Source organism: Palaemon carinicauda, chromosome 24, assembly GCF_036898095.1.
Source record: "Palaemon carinicauda isolate YSFRI2023 chromosome 24, ASM3689809v2, whole genome shotgun sequence".
NCBI classification, from domain to species: Eukaryota; Metazoa; Arthropoda; class Malacostraca; order Decapoda; family Palaemonidae; genus Palaemon; species Palaemon carinicauda.
This window is the reverse complement of record NC_090748.1, coordinates 16,108,365-16,128,346: the sequence shown is the minus strand read 5'-3', so window position 1 is coordinate 16,128,346 and position 19,982 is coordinate 16,108,365. Positions and strand designations below refer to the sequence as shown.

General features: G+C 37.2%; 1 protein-coding gene across 2 annotated transcripts; it reads left to right on the top strand.

Moving 5' to 3' along the window:
- The first annotated feature begins 1,298 nt into the window (after positions 1 to 1,298).
- LOC137617822 (ankyrin repeat and SOCS box protein 2-like) lies at positions 1,299 to 5,605 on the top strand. 2 transcript variants are annotated; one of them, XM_068347773.1, is made up of 7 exons: positions 1,299 to 1,412; positions 2,458 to 2,512; positions 2,699 to 2,869; positions 3,038 to 3,349; positions 4,313 to 4,510; positions 4,795 to 4,864; positions 5,040 to 5,605. In XM_068347773.1, exons 2-6 carry the CDS (start codon positions 2,471 to 2,473, stop codon positions 4,825 to 4,827), a joined length of 756 nt encoding a protein of 251 aa, XP_068203874.1. In that variant the 5' UTR covers positions 1,299 to 1,412; positions 2,458 to 2,470; the 3' UTR covers positions 4,828 to 4,864; positions 5,040 to 5,605. The 2 variants fall into 2 exon arrangements, 1 of the variants encoding a protein (XP_068203874.1); XR_011039674.1 differs by lacking the exons at positions 4,795 to 4,864; positions 5,040 to 5,605 and adding an exon at positions 3,520 to 3,761 and having other exon boundaries at positions 4,313 to 4,449.
- Positions 5,606 to 19,982: the final 14,377 nt, after the last annotated feature.

The window sequence follows — 19,982 nt, the reverse complement described above, 5'->3', positions numbered from 1 at the left end:
TGGTATATATATATATATATATATATATATATATATATATATATATATATATATATATATATATACATATATATATATATATATATATATATATATGTGTGTGTGTGTGTATATATATATATATATATATATATATATATATATATATATATATATATATATATATATATATATGTATATATATAAGTAGGCCCACGTGCATTATTATTATTATTATTATTATTATTATTATTATTATTATTATTATTATTATTATTATTATTATTATAAGCTAAGTTATAACCCTAGTTGGAAAACCAAGATGCTACACCCCGAGGGGCTCCAGCAGGGAATAAAATCTCCAAACCTTATTTTTCTTGAGGCCCCCTCACTTTCTTTCGGTTAACGGCCCATTTTATTTTCTTCTTATTTACATTACTGTGTTAAAGTTGACGGCCGCATGGAATTGCCTCTCCCTCAGATATGAAAAGAGAAAAACCTGTTATACACTTTCTTCATTTATAGAAGCTCTGAGTTGTCTGGCACAGGTTCATGCACGTGTCGCTTTGTGACTCGCAGATCTACCAGCTCTCTTTGCTCAGTGGTCGAAGTATTGCGCAACGTTATGAAGCGTTCGTCCTGTTGAGGATTTCCGGGACTTCTCGTTTTGCTCTTTATATAAACCCTAACACAGCTTCTCGGGCGTTTCTCTGATTAGATTGTGAACTTTGCTATGTTATTTCATTAGTGATATCTAGTTTCTTTCATAGGACGGTAAGACAAACGAATTTTACATATCATGATGAAAAGAAAGTTTGTGTAGCCTACATACTGTACATTCATGACGTGAGTAGGCATGTGTATACCCAGATTATTTAATTTAAATGACAGGGTGTGTTATATATGTGTGTAGTATAATACACACACACACACACACACACACACACATATATATATATATATATATATATATATATATATATATATATATATATATATATATACATATATATATATATATATATATATATATATATATATATATATATATATATATATATATATATATATTTATATATATATATATATATTTGTGTGTGTGTGTGTTCGTGCATGCATTGGTTATTAAACACATTTGTTTTGAGTATGGGCTGATCGATCTGTAACGTTTTGGTGAGCAGGATAAAACTGGCATCGCTTTTACATGTTTCGCCATGCGTCGTAACTGTCTTGTGATTGGACAACGTTCGTTCAACGTTGACGTTAAGACCTGACCGTCACCTCTAGGCTCTTGCCATTCCGCTGCCGCTCCGCAGCTCTCATCAGTCTATGAGACAGTGCAGAGAGGAAAGGACGCGCTGGTAAAGCTAATCCACCCTGGCAGTGGACTGAACTGATAATAATAGTGATTTTTAATTTCAGTGATACTTAAGGTAAACATAAAATGGGTTAATAGTTATCTTTATCAAATTTCAACAATCTGATAACCTAAACTGTATACTGTAGCATGTTTGTTTGTGCAAGAAACAGATTGCAAGCATTTCTGAATTTGTCAAATATTAGTTATTGTTCGTATGTACAAACATAAATGTGGTTATAGTGCTAATGATACCACTCATTACATTAGCAAATGTGATAGGTTTTACCGCAAGCAGTGTTGATGATTGCTGAGCTGTTTCGTGCCCTCAATAACTTCCGCGATTACAATTACAAATAAGTGCAACACATTACGAGGACTATTTAAACACACGGAGATACAAGACAAGGGATCAGGTAATAAGAGTTCCAATTAGGTCATGCTAATATCTTTAATAACCTAATTTATCATCAAGAATCATGTATGCCAACTCCAACAACTCCTTTATTGGATATTAAGTTGAATTAGCCATACACACACACACACACGGCTCTCGATTGGCTATTGCAGAGGTATGATGAGATATGAGTGTACAATTGATTTATCTCGTAGTCAAGGATATTCTACCTTTCCAATGAAAGTATTAGCATTGTACAAAGCACAAAGCTAATAACTATTTTTATCGATTAATTTACGACTCATGCAATGCATACAGGTTGCATTAAATCTACTAAATCTATTTTAAGTATGCATTTACACACATGAATCATACGAAACATCTAGATAACAGCTGCGTAAAACCCTTATCAGTTCAGCATAGAAAAGTTACCAATGTTTTATAAAAAATTCCCTTCACTAAAAACGCTTAAAAGGTCAACAAACGTTATCGTATTGGAGAGCCATTACTTCCAAAATGGCATCAATTCGAAAACTTGTTACAATACTCTCAAAATGGAACATCGAATTTGCCATCAGTGCCCACTAACATGTTCATAAAATTATACCCTGAAATTCATACAATTTGTATAAAATGCATTGTTCTGTCATAATTACATTCCGTATTAATAGTTTAATGAACTTCAGCAGACGAATTAGTCAATTATTTCCATTTCTTTTCGCAGAAAAAAACAAAATATGCCCAGTTTTACGTCAGCCATGGAAGGGAACATGAAAAAGGTAATGTATGCAATGAAGAGACTGTCATATTTAGGGAAACTAACCATGGAATAGTGATCTATAAAGATAATGTTTAAGGTTTACAAACATATCAATCGCCGTACCTGTGCATATGCCTGCCAAATTTCTTCTTTTAAATTCTAATTCAAATACTGTAATTGACCATAGTAATTGTCTTCGTTTTAGAGTGGCGGTACCCAGAGCATTTCCAGCACTGACTTAAATCATAGAGATGACGACAGAAGAACGCGAAAAATGCCAAGATTTCTGAAGTCACAAGCAGTGATGACACAATCTGATACTCAAAATTTGGAGACATTTTCGACGTCTCAAAGTCTTTCAACTGTAGGGAGAAAGGTAAGTTTGAACCTGCTCTGTTGTAGGATTTCAGATGAAAGTCTGAGCTCTAGAAAAGTATGATGAACCAAAACTGTTTGTTTCTTTTAATGTTTGGTGTTTAACGATATTAAGTGGGCATGATTTTATGAAAACGTTTATAAAATACTATGAAGTTTTGTTTTCCAGATGTCAATATTCAGAGCGGCAGAGGTTGGAGATCTGCAAACTGTTACCAGTCTGATCCATCAAACTGGAGCAGAAACCAGAAAAGCAAAAAGTCGGAGCACGCTGTTGCATGTTGCAGCTGCCAATAACCACATACACATAGTGAAGTTCCTGTTGAAATACATCAGCCCTAATGTCGTTAACAGGAACAAGCAAACACCCGCCCATGTGGGAGCTATGGAAGGTTCCTTAGATATACTAAGAGTCCTCCTGACTGACCCCAGAACCAACAAAAACATGCGAGATGTTTGGCAGAGGACCTACAAGGATTGGGTGAGTATGAATATCATTATCTCTCATTCTTTGGTATAACTCTGCAGCAATTTCGTTATGTAGATCACTTGGTGTAATGTATACATTTAACTGCACATTAACAATTTTCGATTTTGATCAAAACGCAATCTGGCATCAGGTTTACATCATCATGTTTATCTTTCATATAGGATTCAAGTCTTCGAATCGATTGAACGCCAACTGTTGAGTACTGTTTTGTGTCGCCAAGAAATAAATGACCGGTATAATCCTTTAGTGTCCCCATGATATAACAAACGTCTGAAACTAAGCGATGATAGTTTTTTGTTATAATAATGGGCTAGGGAGTAAGGATTTTAACCTTTCCGGTAAAGCTGCAACACCCCAGTTCAAGGGCAATAAGCATTTCCTTGATAATAATGCGATGATATCGGTAAGTCACATTTATTGCATTACAATACATAGCTTTAAGGATAACATGAGGCAACAGTGTGATTCGATGTTATAGCAACTACCTCACTCAAAAAACACCTGGAAAAGCTTTGACCTTGTTTTCAGCAGAGTGTTTCCAGTACCTTTTCCCACTTTGGTTCATTAGAGGGAGTAAAAAAAAAAAAGCAAAAAATAATTCTGAAAACTACATGTGATGAATACAATTTGATGATGCACCTAAAAAATTACTTCATCTACTTCATATATCACTAATCCCGAACATTTTTTTTTATATTAAAAGACAAATTTTATCTTTTTACATATTTACATATAAAATAAGGTACCAAAGATCTTTCATAGTTTATTCCAACTCATTATCAATGTATAATAAAGATGTATAATGTATTGTATTATCACGAAAAAGCTGTTTGTGATTCATTGTGTGTAATTTACTAACCTGGGTTCCACTATTAATATGTGAGAAAGATACACGTTTATATTTGTCATTATTGATTTAACGTAACCTTTATATAATAAGGAGTGTTCTCTCAGTTGGCAGGATCTCTTTTCGAAGCTGTAATGGCAAGCGACGAGCACCAAACCCGAGAGCTTCTAGAACTTGGCGCCAATCCGGATTGCCATGCGGGTAGCAGCCTAGCCTACCTCCCGGAGGAAGACTTGAACGTCACAACAGCTCGACAACTAGCCGTTTTCTTGGGTGAAGAACATATCTTGGACAAGTTCGCGGAGGTACAAATTCCTGACTGAATTTTGAGATTCATCAATGAAAATCTGTAACAGGGCTGTTTCACTTTTGTTTTTGCGATAACTTCTGAATTTCTTTTCTAGTGAATGTCAATTCTGTATAGATTAAGCAATTCAAATCTTGGGTTGGATTAATTTTTACTTTCACTTTATTTATAGAGAACCGTTTCTCGTATAATACCTGGATAGTTTTTTCTTTTCTTTTTTTGTGCATCAATATCAGAGGTTAAGTGTAAAATCAATTCATGATACCCGTGTTTTTATTGCAGGCAGACAAAGGTGAAACCTTCAGATGTTTATGATAAGAATAAAACAAGATATGGGACATGAAAGGAAAAGGTAATGAATCTTCACCAGCATTAATGTAAATTCTTAGAAAATAAATAACGCTGCGATCTGGTGAATAATTTTGTTTTGTAATCTTTGTTTGTAATGAAAGGCAGTTTTATTATATGACTGTAAGCCACTGAACTTCACGATAAATAATTAAATTTTATCTTCATTTCTGTTGCAGGGAGAATATGAACAGGACCCCCAAGCAAGGCGGTCTTGTTGCTTCCGTAATCATTTCTAAAAGTACAAATAAAGATTGTGCCAAAAGAAACCGGAACAAAAATCATTGTTGAAATGAACTAGTCATTACCAACCTTAAGAGGTTACCATCTTATTCGACGCAACAACCGTCTTCAGAGCAATTCTTCGTGCATAGCTGGGTTGGAAAATCAGCTAGTGTACAGGAAAAGCATCATCAAAGAAAATGGACAGTGCGTCATGGTAATTAAAGTAACAATGTCATGTTACTCAAAGTAACATAGTTGAAGGAGAAACACACACGCATTAAGGGACGGCAGAACTCTGTAGTGATTTACGAGCAAAAAAGTTATTTAAGGCATAAAGTACAGGAATACAGTATGTGTTATTACAATAATGAAAATAAAACCCTAAAAATGCAATAAAAGTATCCGAGTCTTAAAGTGTAACAAATATTTTTCTCTGTAAATGTCATTTTCTAATAATAATGATAAAATAAAAAAAAACATGATTTCCGAGCACTGGGTACTTGAATGATTAAGATGAGTATTGAGATGTACATGTACATGAAAATAAAAGAAATCAGTGTATCCTATACAAATGTAATATATTATTTCCTTATGTTAATAAACGTATCTTTTTATTATACATCTTTTATATTCCTATAAAAATCTTGCTATCAAAGATTACAATGCTTTCCGGAAAGAGACAGATCTCAAGTCTATTACTAAGGTAAATTTCGAAATGTTTTCCAACTTCACTGAAGTAATTATTAACCATTTGGACTTACAATACTTGAAGTTGGTTGCAATCGGTAACACATCCATGCTTGAAAATTAAACTTCGAGTCGCGACCCAAAATGTGTCATCCCTTCCACTGGCACGTACGTCGGTAGCAAACTCCATGCATTCTTGGTCTCCATCGCTTTCCATCTGTTTTGTAGAGTTTAGCAAATGTATGGAAAGGCTAAAAACTTGTACAAAAGTCTTACCCCCATTGACGAATCCATGGGGGTAGCTTAATCGGCAGTAATATGCCAGCACAAGTTGCAACTCGGTCTCATGGGCCATAACAGACTCGCAAGTGGTTCGCCACGTTGTTACATTAGTAATCACGAATGTTCTATCATTTTCACTGGCAAACTACTCCAAACCTTTTGTGACCACAATCAGACCAACAAATGTTATGGTTTTAACTGCGACTGAATTGGCAACTGTATTGAGACAACATTCACGATTAATAGGGCCAAGATGCGAGTAATGGCGAGGCTTATCGGACCAGTGAAGACGCAACTAAAGAGATCGCTTTGTATATATCTTATTTTGGGAGAGGTCGTACCTGGCCTTAGGCTATGCAATCTACAACAACAGCTTTGTTTATCAGTATTCAAAACATATTCTATGATTCAAATACGAAGATTCCATTTCTTACATCTACAGTACATAGCCTGGTTTGAGGGACCGGGAAAGGGAATTAAAGGGAGACATCCGAAAGTCTATTTTTTTCTGTCATGACTCGACTTGAATTTAACGATCATGCTGATCGTATTGAGGTGTCGGTTGTCAATGGGGTGTAAAAGCCTAGATCATTCCGTTGCAACGATATAGATACTCTAATCATTTTATCCACTGTCTGATTAAGTATTAGGCAGATGGCTTATGAAGTTACAATCGTTAAGACCGAGTCGCAATTTTACCAAGTAAATGTTCATCTTAGAATTTTGCAAGCTGAAGTGATGCAATGGACTGTATGGGGCAGTTCACAAGTATTCTGCTATAAACATTAAAACGGTAAATAATTATTTATATTTTAACATATATACTTTAATTTACTTCGTGTACTTGTCACAGCAATTTGGCATAATTTGGCTAGAAAGTAACAGATACACGTATCAAACTTTATTGTTTGCATGTCCTTTTATTATAGTTGCTATTATCAATAGGGGTAATATGCTTCAATCCTTACTAAAGTCTGTAAAGATACAATCATTTGGTGCTCAACAGTACCATTTAAAAGATAATTTTTTGAGTTTTTGTCCTTGGAATTTTGTACATCTTTATAAGTACAGTACATAAATCACCATCATGAAATCCTAGGCATTTAATACCATAACATAAGCTGCACCTGGAAGTTTTTTTTTTATTAGTATAAAACACCATTATTTATTTCCATTAAATTTCAACAAGATTAAAAATGAATACAAATAGAAATTTAACCCGTTATAGGATGTCGTAGAGGTAGTAAATGAGTGATACCTGTACTGCATGAAGAAAGTAAATATATCCTAACTTTTTTTTTTACAATATATTACTGTCCTATACTTGCAAACAGTTATCTGATATAGCTTTATGTTAATTTTTTGTGTAATATTTCTATAACTTTACTAGTTCATGAACTGATTTCAATGTAAAATGAATGTAGCTCGTATCTATGAAATAAAAAAATAACAGAAATTTGTTGTTGTAATTATCCTGGCACTGTTTTGAAGAGATGTCACTGAAATAATGTTTTGTATTGGAAAAAAATACTCTTGTCTTCTAGTAATGCATTATCATGTTAAGAAAGTGGTTGACGAAGCTCCCCCTACCAAAAAGAAAGAAAGAAAAAATGAAAGATCCTTTCTGGGGAAGGGAAAAATTTTCACACAGAAAATGGAATTTTCAGGAGGTAAGAGGACCAGAGAGACACAGCAAGTGAACCCTGCAATCCATTAATTGTTTCATGGTATATTTAGGCGACTTCCACACTATGCATTTAGCTACGTTGCGGTGACACAGACAGCGATCGACTTATACATCACATAGAATCATTCCCACCGCCACATCTTGTGTGTTTGTATATGATTTCGCTCCCTGTGTTGCTGCAAAACATTTGCGGGGGAACACCTGGCATATGTGTCGACGCATCTGGATGCGGTGGCCAGTAGACCATCATGTTCAATACACATCTTCACATCTTATGTGTATCACACGCACCTAGTGGCGTGCTGAACTAATATATTCAGTATAGGTTCACATTTAAACGTCTTAATGTATTTATGATGTAATATGAAATCGATATAGAGCTCCTCATATCTGTAGTGGAGACGAAACCGGTGTTGTGGGATGATAAGTCTCGAAGACTAAAATTTAGAATTATACCATTTCATAAGATTTCACCAAGATCAAATCAAGTAAATTATCTAAATCAATGGGTTGTATATTTGTGTTATCAAATATAGTATTAACTTTTTTATGACTGTTTTTGTCTCTGAAATATCAGTTTCATAATAATATAAAAAATGCTAATATCTCTACAAGACTAAAAGTCTCTTTTTGGGGACAACTTAATGTTTTTAAAATTAGAAGAATTTGTTTCTCTTCAGTCTCTGACTGGGAGAAATAACAGAGAGATAATACTAAAAGGGAAATGGATTGAAAGGAAAAGGAGAGAGAGAGAGAGAGAGAGAGAGAGAGAGAGAGAGAGAGAGAGAGAGAGAGAGAGAGAGAGAGAGAGAGAGAGAGAATCATCTTTTTTATTTCGTATTTTATATCTTCCCACTAGCAATTCCAACATTCATTTTATTGCTTTAAAATTTTCGAACCCAAAAAACATTTGGGTCAGCATATAGACCTAATGCCTCTCACTGGTCATTCAAGTTGTGTACCCAATGATTTCGGAATTTGTCTCTTCTCTCTCCTTAAATACGCAGATAAAGGCACAATACCATCTTTCTCTTATCCATTGCACTTGACCGCACAGCTCACCATAGATTGAGAACAAACAAATCCGTCATTTTTCTACTGAGCCATGTGGCTTAACTGACTTTAAATCTTAGACTTGCTTACTAGTTCTCAAATGACCCATTAATTAAACGCGACTCACGTATACAACATATAGATTATAATGAATTGTGTGGCTTGTCTGGTCTTAAATCTTAAACTTGCTTATTGGCTCCCATCAAAATAACCATTCATTACATACGGCTCATATATACAACAATGTTGAGCACGTGCTCAATCGTAACAGAACAAAACACATTTCTTTATTGCTATGCAAGTGTCTCATGCATTACAAGTTTACTTGCCCTCTAATGTGCTAAAATATGTACGTTTATATTGTTATCATTATTATAAAGGGGAGGAGATTAACCAGCCCAATGTGTCAAACTCTACTCTTACAGAAATCTTTATATTGTATCAGTATGTGTTTACCTATCAATAATGTCTAACCTAAATCAGATAATTGGTGCATCACTTGTTTAGAAAGCAAGGCAACAGTGTACGTAGTTAAATCCCCGCCTCGACTCCACCAGAACCTTGGTTTTAGATTGGTGGGACTAGAGCTGCGTTGCGGTAACACAGATAACTATCGACTTATAAGTCTAATGCTGGAATTACACCAGTCATTTCTTGCTTGAGGTTTTCGCCAGCTTCCAGCCAATGCTAGAGAGCGAAATTGTTGTAGCGTCACACTACGATCACGTGGTTCGAAGAGCAAATAGGAAAAAGTGTAAACAAAACCAATCAGCTGACATCATCTTGGCACCTAGAAATTTTTCGACTGTTGCAGCAATATGTGTTTTCGGAATAAAGTGTGAATTGAAGAATTATACAACTATCACAGGATGAACAAAACATATTTCTATTATCTTTTGAGGCTTGTAAGACCCATGATTGCCAAGCAAGAGCACGTTCTATTTGCAGCAGCCACCTTGTTTGTTTACACCCGAAGTCATGCTCGCGGTCTGTGATGACTGCTTCCCGTCCAGTCGGGAAGCCCATACCTAGAGCAAAATGCTCCTGGTTTCCCATTTTCAGCAGCAACAGTTCGCTGCTGGTGAAAAAGAAAAACTACTGTAGTGTGATTCCAGCTTTATAGAGTCAGTCACACCTTGCGTGTACGTGATTTCACCGCTGCGTTGCCGCAAAACATGTGCGTTGTACTACCAGGCTTATGTTTCAAAGCAGATGGATGCAGCGGCCAGTGTACCATCCTGTTCGATACACACCTTCACATCTTGTGTATATCACATGCACTTAGCGGCGTGCTGAACTAATACATTTAGTGTAGGTCCACGTTTGAATGTTGAGATGGAACTTAAAATCATATTAGATCCTCTTATATCTTTAATGGAGACAAGACTGGTGTTGTAGGGTAAGTGTTGATGACATCAAGAGTCAGAACATAACCACACTGGGAAATAATTCCAGGAAAGCCCACCCGCTCTGATTTCTGGTCCCAGGCCTAGAGGATAGAGTGCCAACGCCCTTGCACTCAACTAACCAGAGAACTGCAACGAACTTGGTTCACTAACCATGCACATATTAAAGTCAAAAGATTACTCTATGTCGGAACTGTCAAAACCGATAACACATTGATGTTTAGATGCTATTTAGGGCGTGGAATAATAAATCGCTGGTTTCATGGGGGAAAGGCTAGGCGTGGACCGCAAATAAGTTCCAACTGGCAAGTGCTCCAACACCCCAGACTCACTCTGGTGGGTTGCGGGTGAATGGGCAGAATTCTGGGTCGAGGCTGTCACCTGATTTCAGATTCGAAACAGGTGAGACGTTGAGGTGCCGTATCAAGACATTCCAGTATGCATGATATTCCTCCTTATCTATAATCTTACCTGATATTCTTATTGGATGTGAGGTTTAGGCAGGGATTTTGATTTAGAATACAAAGAGCAATTTTGCAACTCTAGGAGAACACACATAGTAACAATCCTAGCTAATCTGGTATACCAAAATGTATCATTTAAAAAGAGAAGATACCAAAAGGGCTGGTGCGGTAGGCAAAACATATTCCTAAAACAATTCAGACCTGAATTGGTGCTGAGAGATAAAGATCAGTAGCTTATAAGCTGACAATACTAAAATTATATTCAAAATAAGTCAGGGAATTTATATCGACACGCATAGCTTAAGGTAGGAAACAGCGTACACATCACCAGGCACTTGTTTTCCGTTTATATCGCCTTGGCGTCACGAAAAAAACATTCATATCGACAACTTTAACATAGTCTACCCATCTCTAGGTAGAAGAAAACGAAAATCAAGGAGCCAAAAATATAAGGGGTAACTATTATATCAGTAATAGATCACACCAAATGAAAAGGAGGGAAGAAAATTCCTCACACACATTATAATATTTCAATTTGATCAAATCACAGGGACGTGCAGAGAACTTTTTCAGGGCAGGTGCTCAAGTGAAAAAAAGGGCAAAAATATAGAAATGAATGAGGCTAAATACATACCTTCTCAATATTCTTTCAAATTTATTTAGAATAGCCATTAATAATTCAAGAAAGAGATAAACATGACTGATATCATAGGTACCAGTGGACTAATGTTTTTTATGAACATAAAATCTACAGTACTGACTACCAGTAAAACTAGGAAATTGAACAAAAGAAAAATTATATATATATATATATATATATATATATATATATATATATATATATATATATATATATATATATATATATATACATATATATATATATATATATATATATATATATATATATATATAATATATATATATATATATATATAGCATATATATACATATATATATATATATATATATATATATATATATATATATATAGAGATCCCTTCTATTTGCCATTATCTTTGATATATGCTGATAATTTCACTGTTGTTGATTGTGATATCCTCTTCAACTGCAAGCAACAAAAGATAAGATAACCTCTCCTCACTGGACAGGCTGAGTAGCTTTGTCTTCACCAGCTTGAGTTTGGAGAAGGTCCTTTCCACTGTTGCAGTTGTGACGGGTAGAGTGGCATAAATTGTTAAGAGTTCAAGCATAAGGGATAATATCTCCTAGATATTGTTTTCTTTCATCAGGTTGAGCATTTTAGCTGCAGTGTTCTGTGGCAGGCAAGGAAATGAAGAATAGATCTTTAATTCCAACCGTAGCTTGTCTACTTCTAACTCATAAAACTGGCATAATTGTCGCAATGACTTGAATGCCTCTTCATTCACAGGTTCTTCCAAGTTATCTTGGACTGTCATACAATGAAAGGCATTTAGGATACCCCATGTTGTGTTGTCTCCACCTTTAAATCTTTGTAGCTCTCGTGATATTGTATCTAAAAACACATAAAATACTCTCATACGGTAGTACTCATCCAAGGATTGATATTGCTGGTCCTCAGTAGCAGATGTAGCTATATACTTGTATCTTTCAGGCATTTTTCTTCTTCTGCCTTGTCCAGGAATTTCAGAGGGGAGGTCGATGGCCATGGATTCAGCTCTCTTTTTAACATTTGTAAAAATCTGAAACTTCTCATCATTTCTTAATTCTCTCAAACTTTGTGGCACTCCATCCACAATTCCGTAAGAGGCAGCCAAATCAAAGTCTCTCTGTTGTAGGGCATAAGAGGCATTGGCAGTTTCTTGAAAAACTGGGGTAGCAATCTCAAGACAAACAAGAAATTCAAAGTTAATACTTTGCAGCAATATTGAGGTATCCCCTGCTGATGCATGAGGAGGAGGATCTTCTAAAATTTGCTTCAGAGCTGGGATGACCTTCTTCATGGTTCTAAGAGCTGACTCTCTGCAAGCCCATCTTGTGTCTGATAGCTTCTTAAGTTCAAGTGAGCGGTCTTCTAGATACATTGCTTTCTGGATCTCCAAGAAAGCAGTATGCCGTTTTGAAGAGTTAGCAATAAAAGCATACAGTTTTTCCACAAAACTGGAAAAAGTTACAAACTGAATACTTGATTTTGCACTTTCGACTAATACTAGATTTAGGCTGCGTGCATTGCAGTGTATATAGAGTGCCTTTGGGCTCTGTCTTTGGAGTCTGGACTGTAATCCATTGTATATTCCACTCATATTTGCTGCCCCATCATATCCTTGTCCACGCATATCATCTATGTTATTTGGAAGCTATGACACTTGGGATCTTTTCAGTATTTCTTGTTTATTTTTAATTACATCAAGGTGCAATTTAACTACGCTGTCATACTTGCTAAACATTGTCTTACATAAAATATCTGTTTCTCTGCTTCTCTTTGTCTCTAGCAGCTTGTACTTCCTGATTAGCTGTTTCTATAGCAATATCTAATACTTGACTTTGGAACCCTTTCCATCGAACCATACCAACCGAATCATACTAATCATGTGAGATTCTGAACTAGCAAGCTCCTTTATTTACTCCAAAGCTGTCCTCCAACGGCTTATGCCCTCTGATTTACAAGCTACTCGGCCCCTGTACTTTTCCTCATTCAAGAACAGACAACAGCTGAAGCAGAACATGGCATCTTTCTGAGGTGAATACTCCAACCAAGAGTTAATAATAATAATAATAATAATAATAATAATAATAATAATGATAATAATAATAATAATGATAATAATAATAATAATAATAATAATAATAATAATAATAATAATTATTATTATTATTATTATTATTATTATTATTATTATTATTATTATTATCATTGACAGATAGGCGGCAGGCCTATAATACATCCCTCTCAAAAGGGCACTTTTAATACAGTAGCAAAAGGGGCAGGTGCTTGGGCACCCCTAGCACCCCCCTTCTGCACGTCCCTGTCAAATCATGTATATTATTCTAAGTTAATTGGTTCAATGTTTGTGCTATAAGGTTATTGTATTAACATTTTGTGGCTTATTGGCTCTGAAATTATATACCTCCTATAACTATATAAAAAAATCCAATCTCTCTTCAAGACTAAAAGGTTCTTTGTGGGATCAACTCAAATTGAGTTATTTTTAATGATACTAAAACTATCTCTTTCTCCCCTGAGTGACTCGAAGAAAAATCAGAGAGAAAATATCATAATGGAATTGGATTCAAAGAAAAAATTATCACAATAAAACTAAAAATGGTTCTCATTGGCGAGAGAGAGAGAGAGAGAGAGAGAGAGAGAGAGAGAGAGAGAGAGAGAGAGAGAGAGAGAGAGAGAGAGAGAGAGTCTCTTGAGCCTACCCCTTCCCAAGGATACTGCCTCTCTTCGGGGAATGTTTGGGTTGCTTGCTCATTACTCACGATGGATACCGAACTTCTCTGAGAAAGTCCGGCCTCTTTCACACTCCACGAGATTCCCATTGTCTTTTGAAGCTTCTCTGACTTTTGAGAAATTGAAGAATGAAATTGCGAAGTCCGTGGTGAAAGCCATTGATCCTACATCCCCTTCCACAGTCGAAACAGATGCCTCAGACCATGCCATTGCCGCTACTCTCACTCAGAATGGACGTCCTATAGCGTTCTTCTCTCGCACTCTCTCTGACAGTGAACAAAGGCATTCTTCAGTAGAGAAAGAAGTTTATGCCATAGTTGAGGCCCTCAGAAAGTGGAAGCAGTACCTAATTGGTCATAACTTTAAGCTGATTACTGACCAGCGAAGTGTAACATTCATGTTCGACACAAGATCTTCAAGCAAAATCAAGAACGACAAGATAGCCAGGTGGCGCATTGAACTGTCATGCTACCACTACGATATAGTGTTTCGTCCAGGTACGGAAAATATTCCTGCAGATGCTCTCTCGCGTGTCTGTGTTGCTGTAGCTACAGACAAACTCAAACAACTGCATGAAAGTCTATGTCATCCTGGAGTGTCAAGGATGGTGGATTTCATCCGAGTTCGGAACCTGGCTTATTCTGTTGAGGATGTAAAGAAGGTTACTGCTTCTTGTCCAATCTGCTCTACTGTCAAACCTCAGTTCTATAAGCCTGATGATGGCCATCTGGTGAAAGCTACTCAGCCATACGAGAGATTGAACTTGGATTTTAAGGGGCCCCTTCCGTCACAGTCGAAAAACAGATACTTGCTCACAGTCATTGACGAATTCTTACGGTTCCCTTTTGCGTTCCCTTGTTCAGACATGACTGCTGGTGCTATCATCGGGTGTTTGGTACAACTGTTTGCACTATTCGGAATTCCAGCATACATACACTCAGACAGGGGAGCCTCTTTCATGTCAGAAGAACTGAAGAAATTCTTACTAGAGAAAGGAGTGGCTACCAGTCGCACTACGCCCTACAACCCAAGGGGCAATGGCCAGTGGAGAGGTACAATGGAATCATATGGAAAACCATTCGGTTAGCTCTCAGAACAAGGAATCTTGATGTCTCGAAATGGGAAGTTGTCCTCCCAGATGCACTTCACTCTATCCGTTCCCTGCTATGTACGTCAACTAATTGTACACCACACGAGCGTTTCCTAAAGCATCCTCGGAAGTCCACGTCAGGTCGTACGTTGCCTACCTGGCTCATCACCAAAGGTCCCGCTCTATTAAGACGGCAAGTACGGCACAGCAAGAATGACCCTCTAGTAGATGAAGTAGAAATAGTAGAAGCTAATCCTGAATATGCTCATGTCAAGTTTCCTGATGGTAGAGAGTCCACTGTGTCTTTGAGGCATCTAGCACCTTTAAGTGGTGATGATAGTAGCAGCGTGGAGGCCACCAGACCTTCACTGCCGCAATCTCTAGAGTCTCTAGGTATATCAGAGTCTGACGTGCGCCGTCCAGATGCTAGAGCAAGCTCGGAACCTGCTCTTCAAGAAGTTACTCATGACGTTACACCCGGGGAAAGTGCTGTTCAAGAGCTTCCTGCTGCGTCTGGTCAAGGCACTACACCTGTACCACTCCGGAGGTCCGAAAGGACCCGGCGGGCTCCTAAGTATTTTGATGATTATGCTGCTTGAATTTAATAGGTGGGGAGAGTGTGGTAATATATGTTCATTGTAGTTTTACATTTATGCTCTCATGTACGTTGTGTTTCTCTGCTTGCATTTACCAGCTTATTATGTTGCTATTTGTGTGTCTTCGCGCATATTATTGCTTGTGGATGTCCCTGTGTTGTCTGGCCCTTACTTTGATGTATTGGTTTGTTATTGTGCATGTAAAGTAGTGCGTGTTGTAATAGTGGCTGTTTCTATTGTTTTAGGAGGTGACTCCAGTTTTTGTGTGCAATAAAACCTATGACAGGTTTTTCATCTTTTACAACAGTTTGTTTTTATTTCCCCCCTGTCTAAGAGTCCAGTTTATGATAACGTAAGGGAAAGTTTGTGTTGAGGAGGCAATTATCTGTTAAGAGTGATCAAGGGTGTGGGGGTTGCTTTTGTGTGCATCCCGCCACATTATTTTGGCGCCCGAACAGGGACTGCCATGGTGGGATTGGAAACTGGACTCTTGGATGAAGGACTGATAGGATTAGGAATTAGATTTAAGGCTGAAGAACAAGTTGATGACAATGGAAAGAAAATTAAAGGCTTTGGATGAGGAATTGCGGCATTATAAAGAACGGGAGCAGAAGTTGATAGTTGAGAAAGAGAGGTTGCTAGTAGAGAATGAGAGGTTGAACTGTGAGAATGAGGAGATGCAAATAAAACTGAGGGAAATTCAGGGAACTGTAGAGAGAGTGGAAGAAGGTTTTGAGATGAGGATGCAAGAGAATGAGGAACGAATGAAGAAACAATTGGAAGCTATGATGGGGCAAGTAATGGGGATGATGAAAACGTTCATGGGTGAAGGTGCAGTCGGAGGAGTGGCTTCTGCTTCAGGTAATGGGTTGCTGGTGGAAGAAAAGGTTAAGGTAAGTGATAATGGGGAAGGTAGTGATATTGAAGATAAAGGAATTAGGCATAGTAAGGATGAACAGAAATGCGATAGTAATAATGAGAAGAAAGTTAAAAGTAATGTGAAGAGGGAAAAGGAGAAAAAGTATCAGGATGAGAGCAAGGGTGATCGTGAATGGGTGAAAGTGGTGACTAAGAAAAGGGCTAGGAAGAGTATAATCAAGGATAGGAGTATGAGTGTGGAATTAGATTCTTTATATTCTAGCGAGGAAGTAGGAAACAAGAGGGAAGGTAGCAGTGATGATAGCAGTGAGAATGAACGTGATGTGTGTAAGACTGTATTTATGAGAGAGGTACCTCGGTGTGAAAGGTTCAATGAGCATAGTAGTAGGGATGTATATGAGTTTTTCAAGGAGTATGAGAGTTATTGTCAGGATAAGTATGGTGATAGTAAGAGAGTTTGGGCTAGGGAGTTAGGAGAATATTTGACTGGGTATTTGTTGACGATGTATGGTGTGATAATGAGTGTAGGGGATGTTGATTATGAAAGTGTGAAAAAGAGAATAATTGAGCAGGTAAAACGTATGAAAGGAAGTGTTTAGTATAAGCGTAAGAATGATTTTGATGAGGCACAGATGAATGTAGGAGAAGCAATATCGAAGTATGTATGTAGGTTGGAAACGTTAGCTAGGAAGAAGTATGGGGATGAAGGCATAAATGAGAATAAGGAATTAATGAAGAAGTTTTTGGCTACTTTACCTGAGAATGTTGCTAAGTTTATTAATTTGAAACGGAAGGAGAAAATGAGGTGGATGAAAGAAAGATTGACATGAAATGATATACTAGAGATAGTTGAGGATTATGAGTTAGATAGATGTATGAAAGAAAGTAAATCTGTGAGTGAAAGAAGTGGAATGGAGGAAAGTGTGTCAGAATTTGTTAGTTTCAGAGATGCTGTTATGAGAGGACCGATGAGGGTAGCTGATAATGTAGTAGATATGAGTGTTAGGGCGAGTAATGTGGGAATATCTGTAAGGGCAAATGAAGTGATTAGGCAAGGGAACCAGGTTTGGAGAGATAGGAGTGCTAGTGTGCAGCGAGGTAGGTCAGGTAGTTGTGTCCGTGAAGAGAGGTGTTATAGGTGTGGGAAAGTAGGGCATAAAAAGAATGAGTGTAGATGGGCGTTAGGAGCATGTTTAGAGTGTGGAGAGACAAGGCATCGTATTAGTGAGTGTAAGAAAGAGAAAGGGGTTAAATGTTATCGGTGTGGTATGACTGGGCACATAGTGAGTGGATGTCGAAGTAATCGTACAAATGTGATTTGCGGCAATTGTGGTAAGGATGGTCATTATGCTAGAATGTGCAAGGAGCCGCAGGGTAAGTGTACTGAATGTGGTGCAGATGGGCGTGAAGCTAGAGTATGTAGGAAGAAGGGATTATGTCAGCCAGGATGTTCGGGAAACTAGAGTGTAAGAGGGTTCAGCTGGGTGAGTCCTCGAGTGTGTGCGGAGTGAATGTGATGCATGTTCGTGAAGGTTTTCTGCATGAACACGTGATGGGTGAAAGAGCTTATGACTGCATGAGTGCAAAAGTAAATTTTAATGGTATAGAGCTAGTTGATCTGATTGATACTGGTTGTGGTGTCAATTTAATGCGTACGATAAGGTAAAGGATGTTTGTGAATTTAGGGGGTGTAAAGGTGAAGTGAAAGGTATCGGTAATTTAAGTATGTCTGTGCAAGGAAAGTTACGTGAAAATTTTATGATTGGGGGCCTGATGATGGAAAATAAAGATTTTTATGTGGTTGAGGGAGTAAACAACAAATATGATGTGTTGTTAGGTTATAACTTCTTGAAAAAATGTGGTATGATTGTACATCCTAGTGTAAACATGATAAAGATGAAAGTTAAGGGTAAATTTTGTGGGGAATTTTATTTGAATGAAGATGGTAGTGTATGTGCGAAGGTATGGAAAGGTGTGCCGTTAATGGGGAAAGAAGGTGTTAAATTGTCAAGAGATTCGAGTGAGGATGTCAGTGTTAAAGTTGCATGGCCGAATAGTCTGGGGACTGCCAAAGGTGACAATTGTGAATACGTAGTGGAAGGTTCGGAAGCAAGTAATTTAGTGAAAACCAGTGTGCATGTGTATGATGGTATTTTGAATTTGCAGGAGCCAAAGGTGTATGTGAGCTTGTTGCTGCCTGTAAGAAGGAAGAGAATACGGGGTATACGTGAGGGTGATTACATGGGATGTATGTATACGTTGGTCAATATAGAGGATGAAAGGTATGTTAAATTGAGACATGTTATGACAGGTAAGATAAAGCAGGATGACGATTGGGACTGTGAAAGTTTGAAAGAAAGAATTATTGTAGAAGAGAATATAAGTGAGGGAGAAAGGGAACAATTGTTTAGGATGTTAAGGGATAAATGGAGAGTTTTGAGTCGTGGTGACAAGAATTGTGGGGGGTCAAAGCTGCCTAAATTTAAGATAGTTCTTAGTAATGATATCTCCATATATCAGCTTCCCCGATATTTTTCTTCACCTATTGCCAGAGAAATAGAAGAGCAGTGCCAGGAGTTAGAGCAAATGGGTGTAATAGAAAGGGGTAAGAGTGCCTGGAATAGCCCTATTGTACCTGTAAGAAAGCCGGATGGAAGTTTACATATGTGTATCGATTATAGGAAGGTGAATGAAGTAACTGTTAAAGAACGTTTCCCGATGAATGTAGTGTCTGACTGTGTGTATAAGATGCATGGTATGAGAGTTTTTACAAAGTTAGATTTAGTTAGGGGCTATTAACAGATGCCTCTGGCAGAGGGGAGCAGGCCCATTACGGCACTTTCGAGTAGTAATTGTCACTATCAGTTTAGAAGATTAAGTTATGTGTTGGGTAAGTTGTGTGTGGATGGTAGTGTGGAAAGAGTTAGGGCACACCACAACCAGTTGCGTAAATGGGAGGAGGTACCTAAGTATATCCAAGAGAATGGGATGAGTAAATGGTTGAAAAGGAACAAGTGTGAACCTAGTATGTATGAGGAATTAGGTCTAGAAGGTAAACAGTTGGTGTTAGTAGAATATATGAAAAGGAAGAATACGAGAGCTTTAAGTAAGGATGAAAGAAGGGGAAATTTTATAAGTAAAGGTAAGAATACAAATAAGTATGACAAGGGTGTAAATGTGCAAGTGTGTATGGAAGATAAATGTGTTAATACAGATGAATCATGGCTGAGTATGAATGATACCTATAGTGTGTGTGGCTTTTCCTTAGATGATGTAAAAGAAAGGATGACGAATGTGAGAATGAGAGATAGTAGAATGATTAGTAGCAAGAATGAATCTTTTGCTAAAGTTGA

Excerpts from the sequence above, each read along its gene's own strand:
- LOC137617822 (XM_068347773.1), top strand. The coding sequence starts at position 2,471 with ATGCCCAGTTTTACGTCAGCCATGGAAGGGAACATGAAAAAG. Across the intron at positions 2,870-3,037 it reads TTTCAACTGTAGGGAGAAAG|ATGTCAATATTCAGAGCGGC; the intron begins GTAAGTTTGAAC and ends TTTGTTTTCCAG. Across the intron at positions 3,350-4,312 it reads AGAGGACCTACAAGGATTGG|TTGGCAGGATCTCTTTTCGA; the intron begins GTGAGTATGAAT and ends GTGTTCTCTCAG.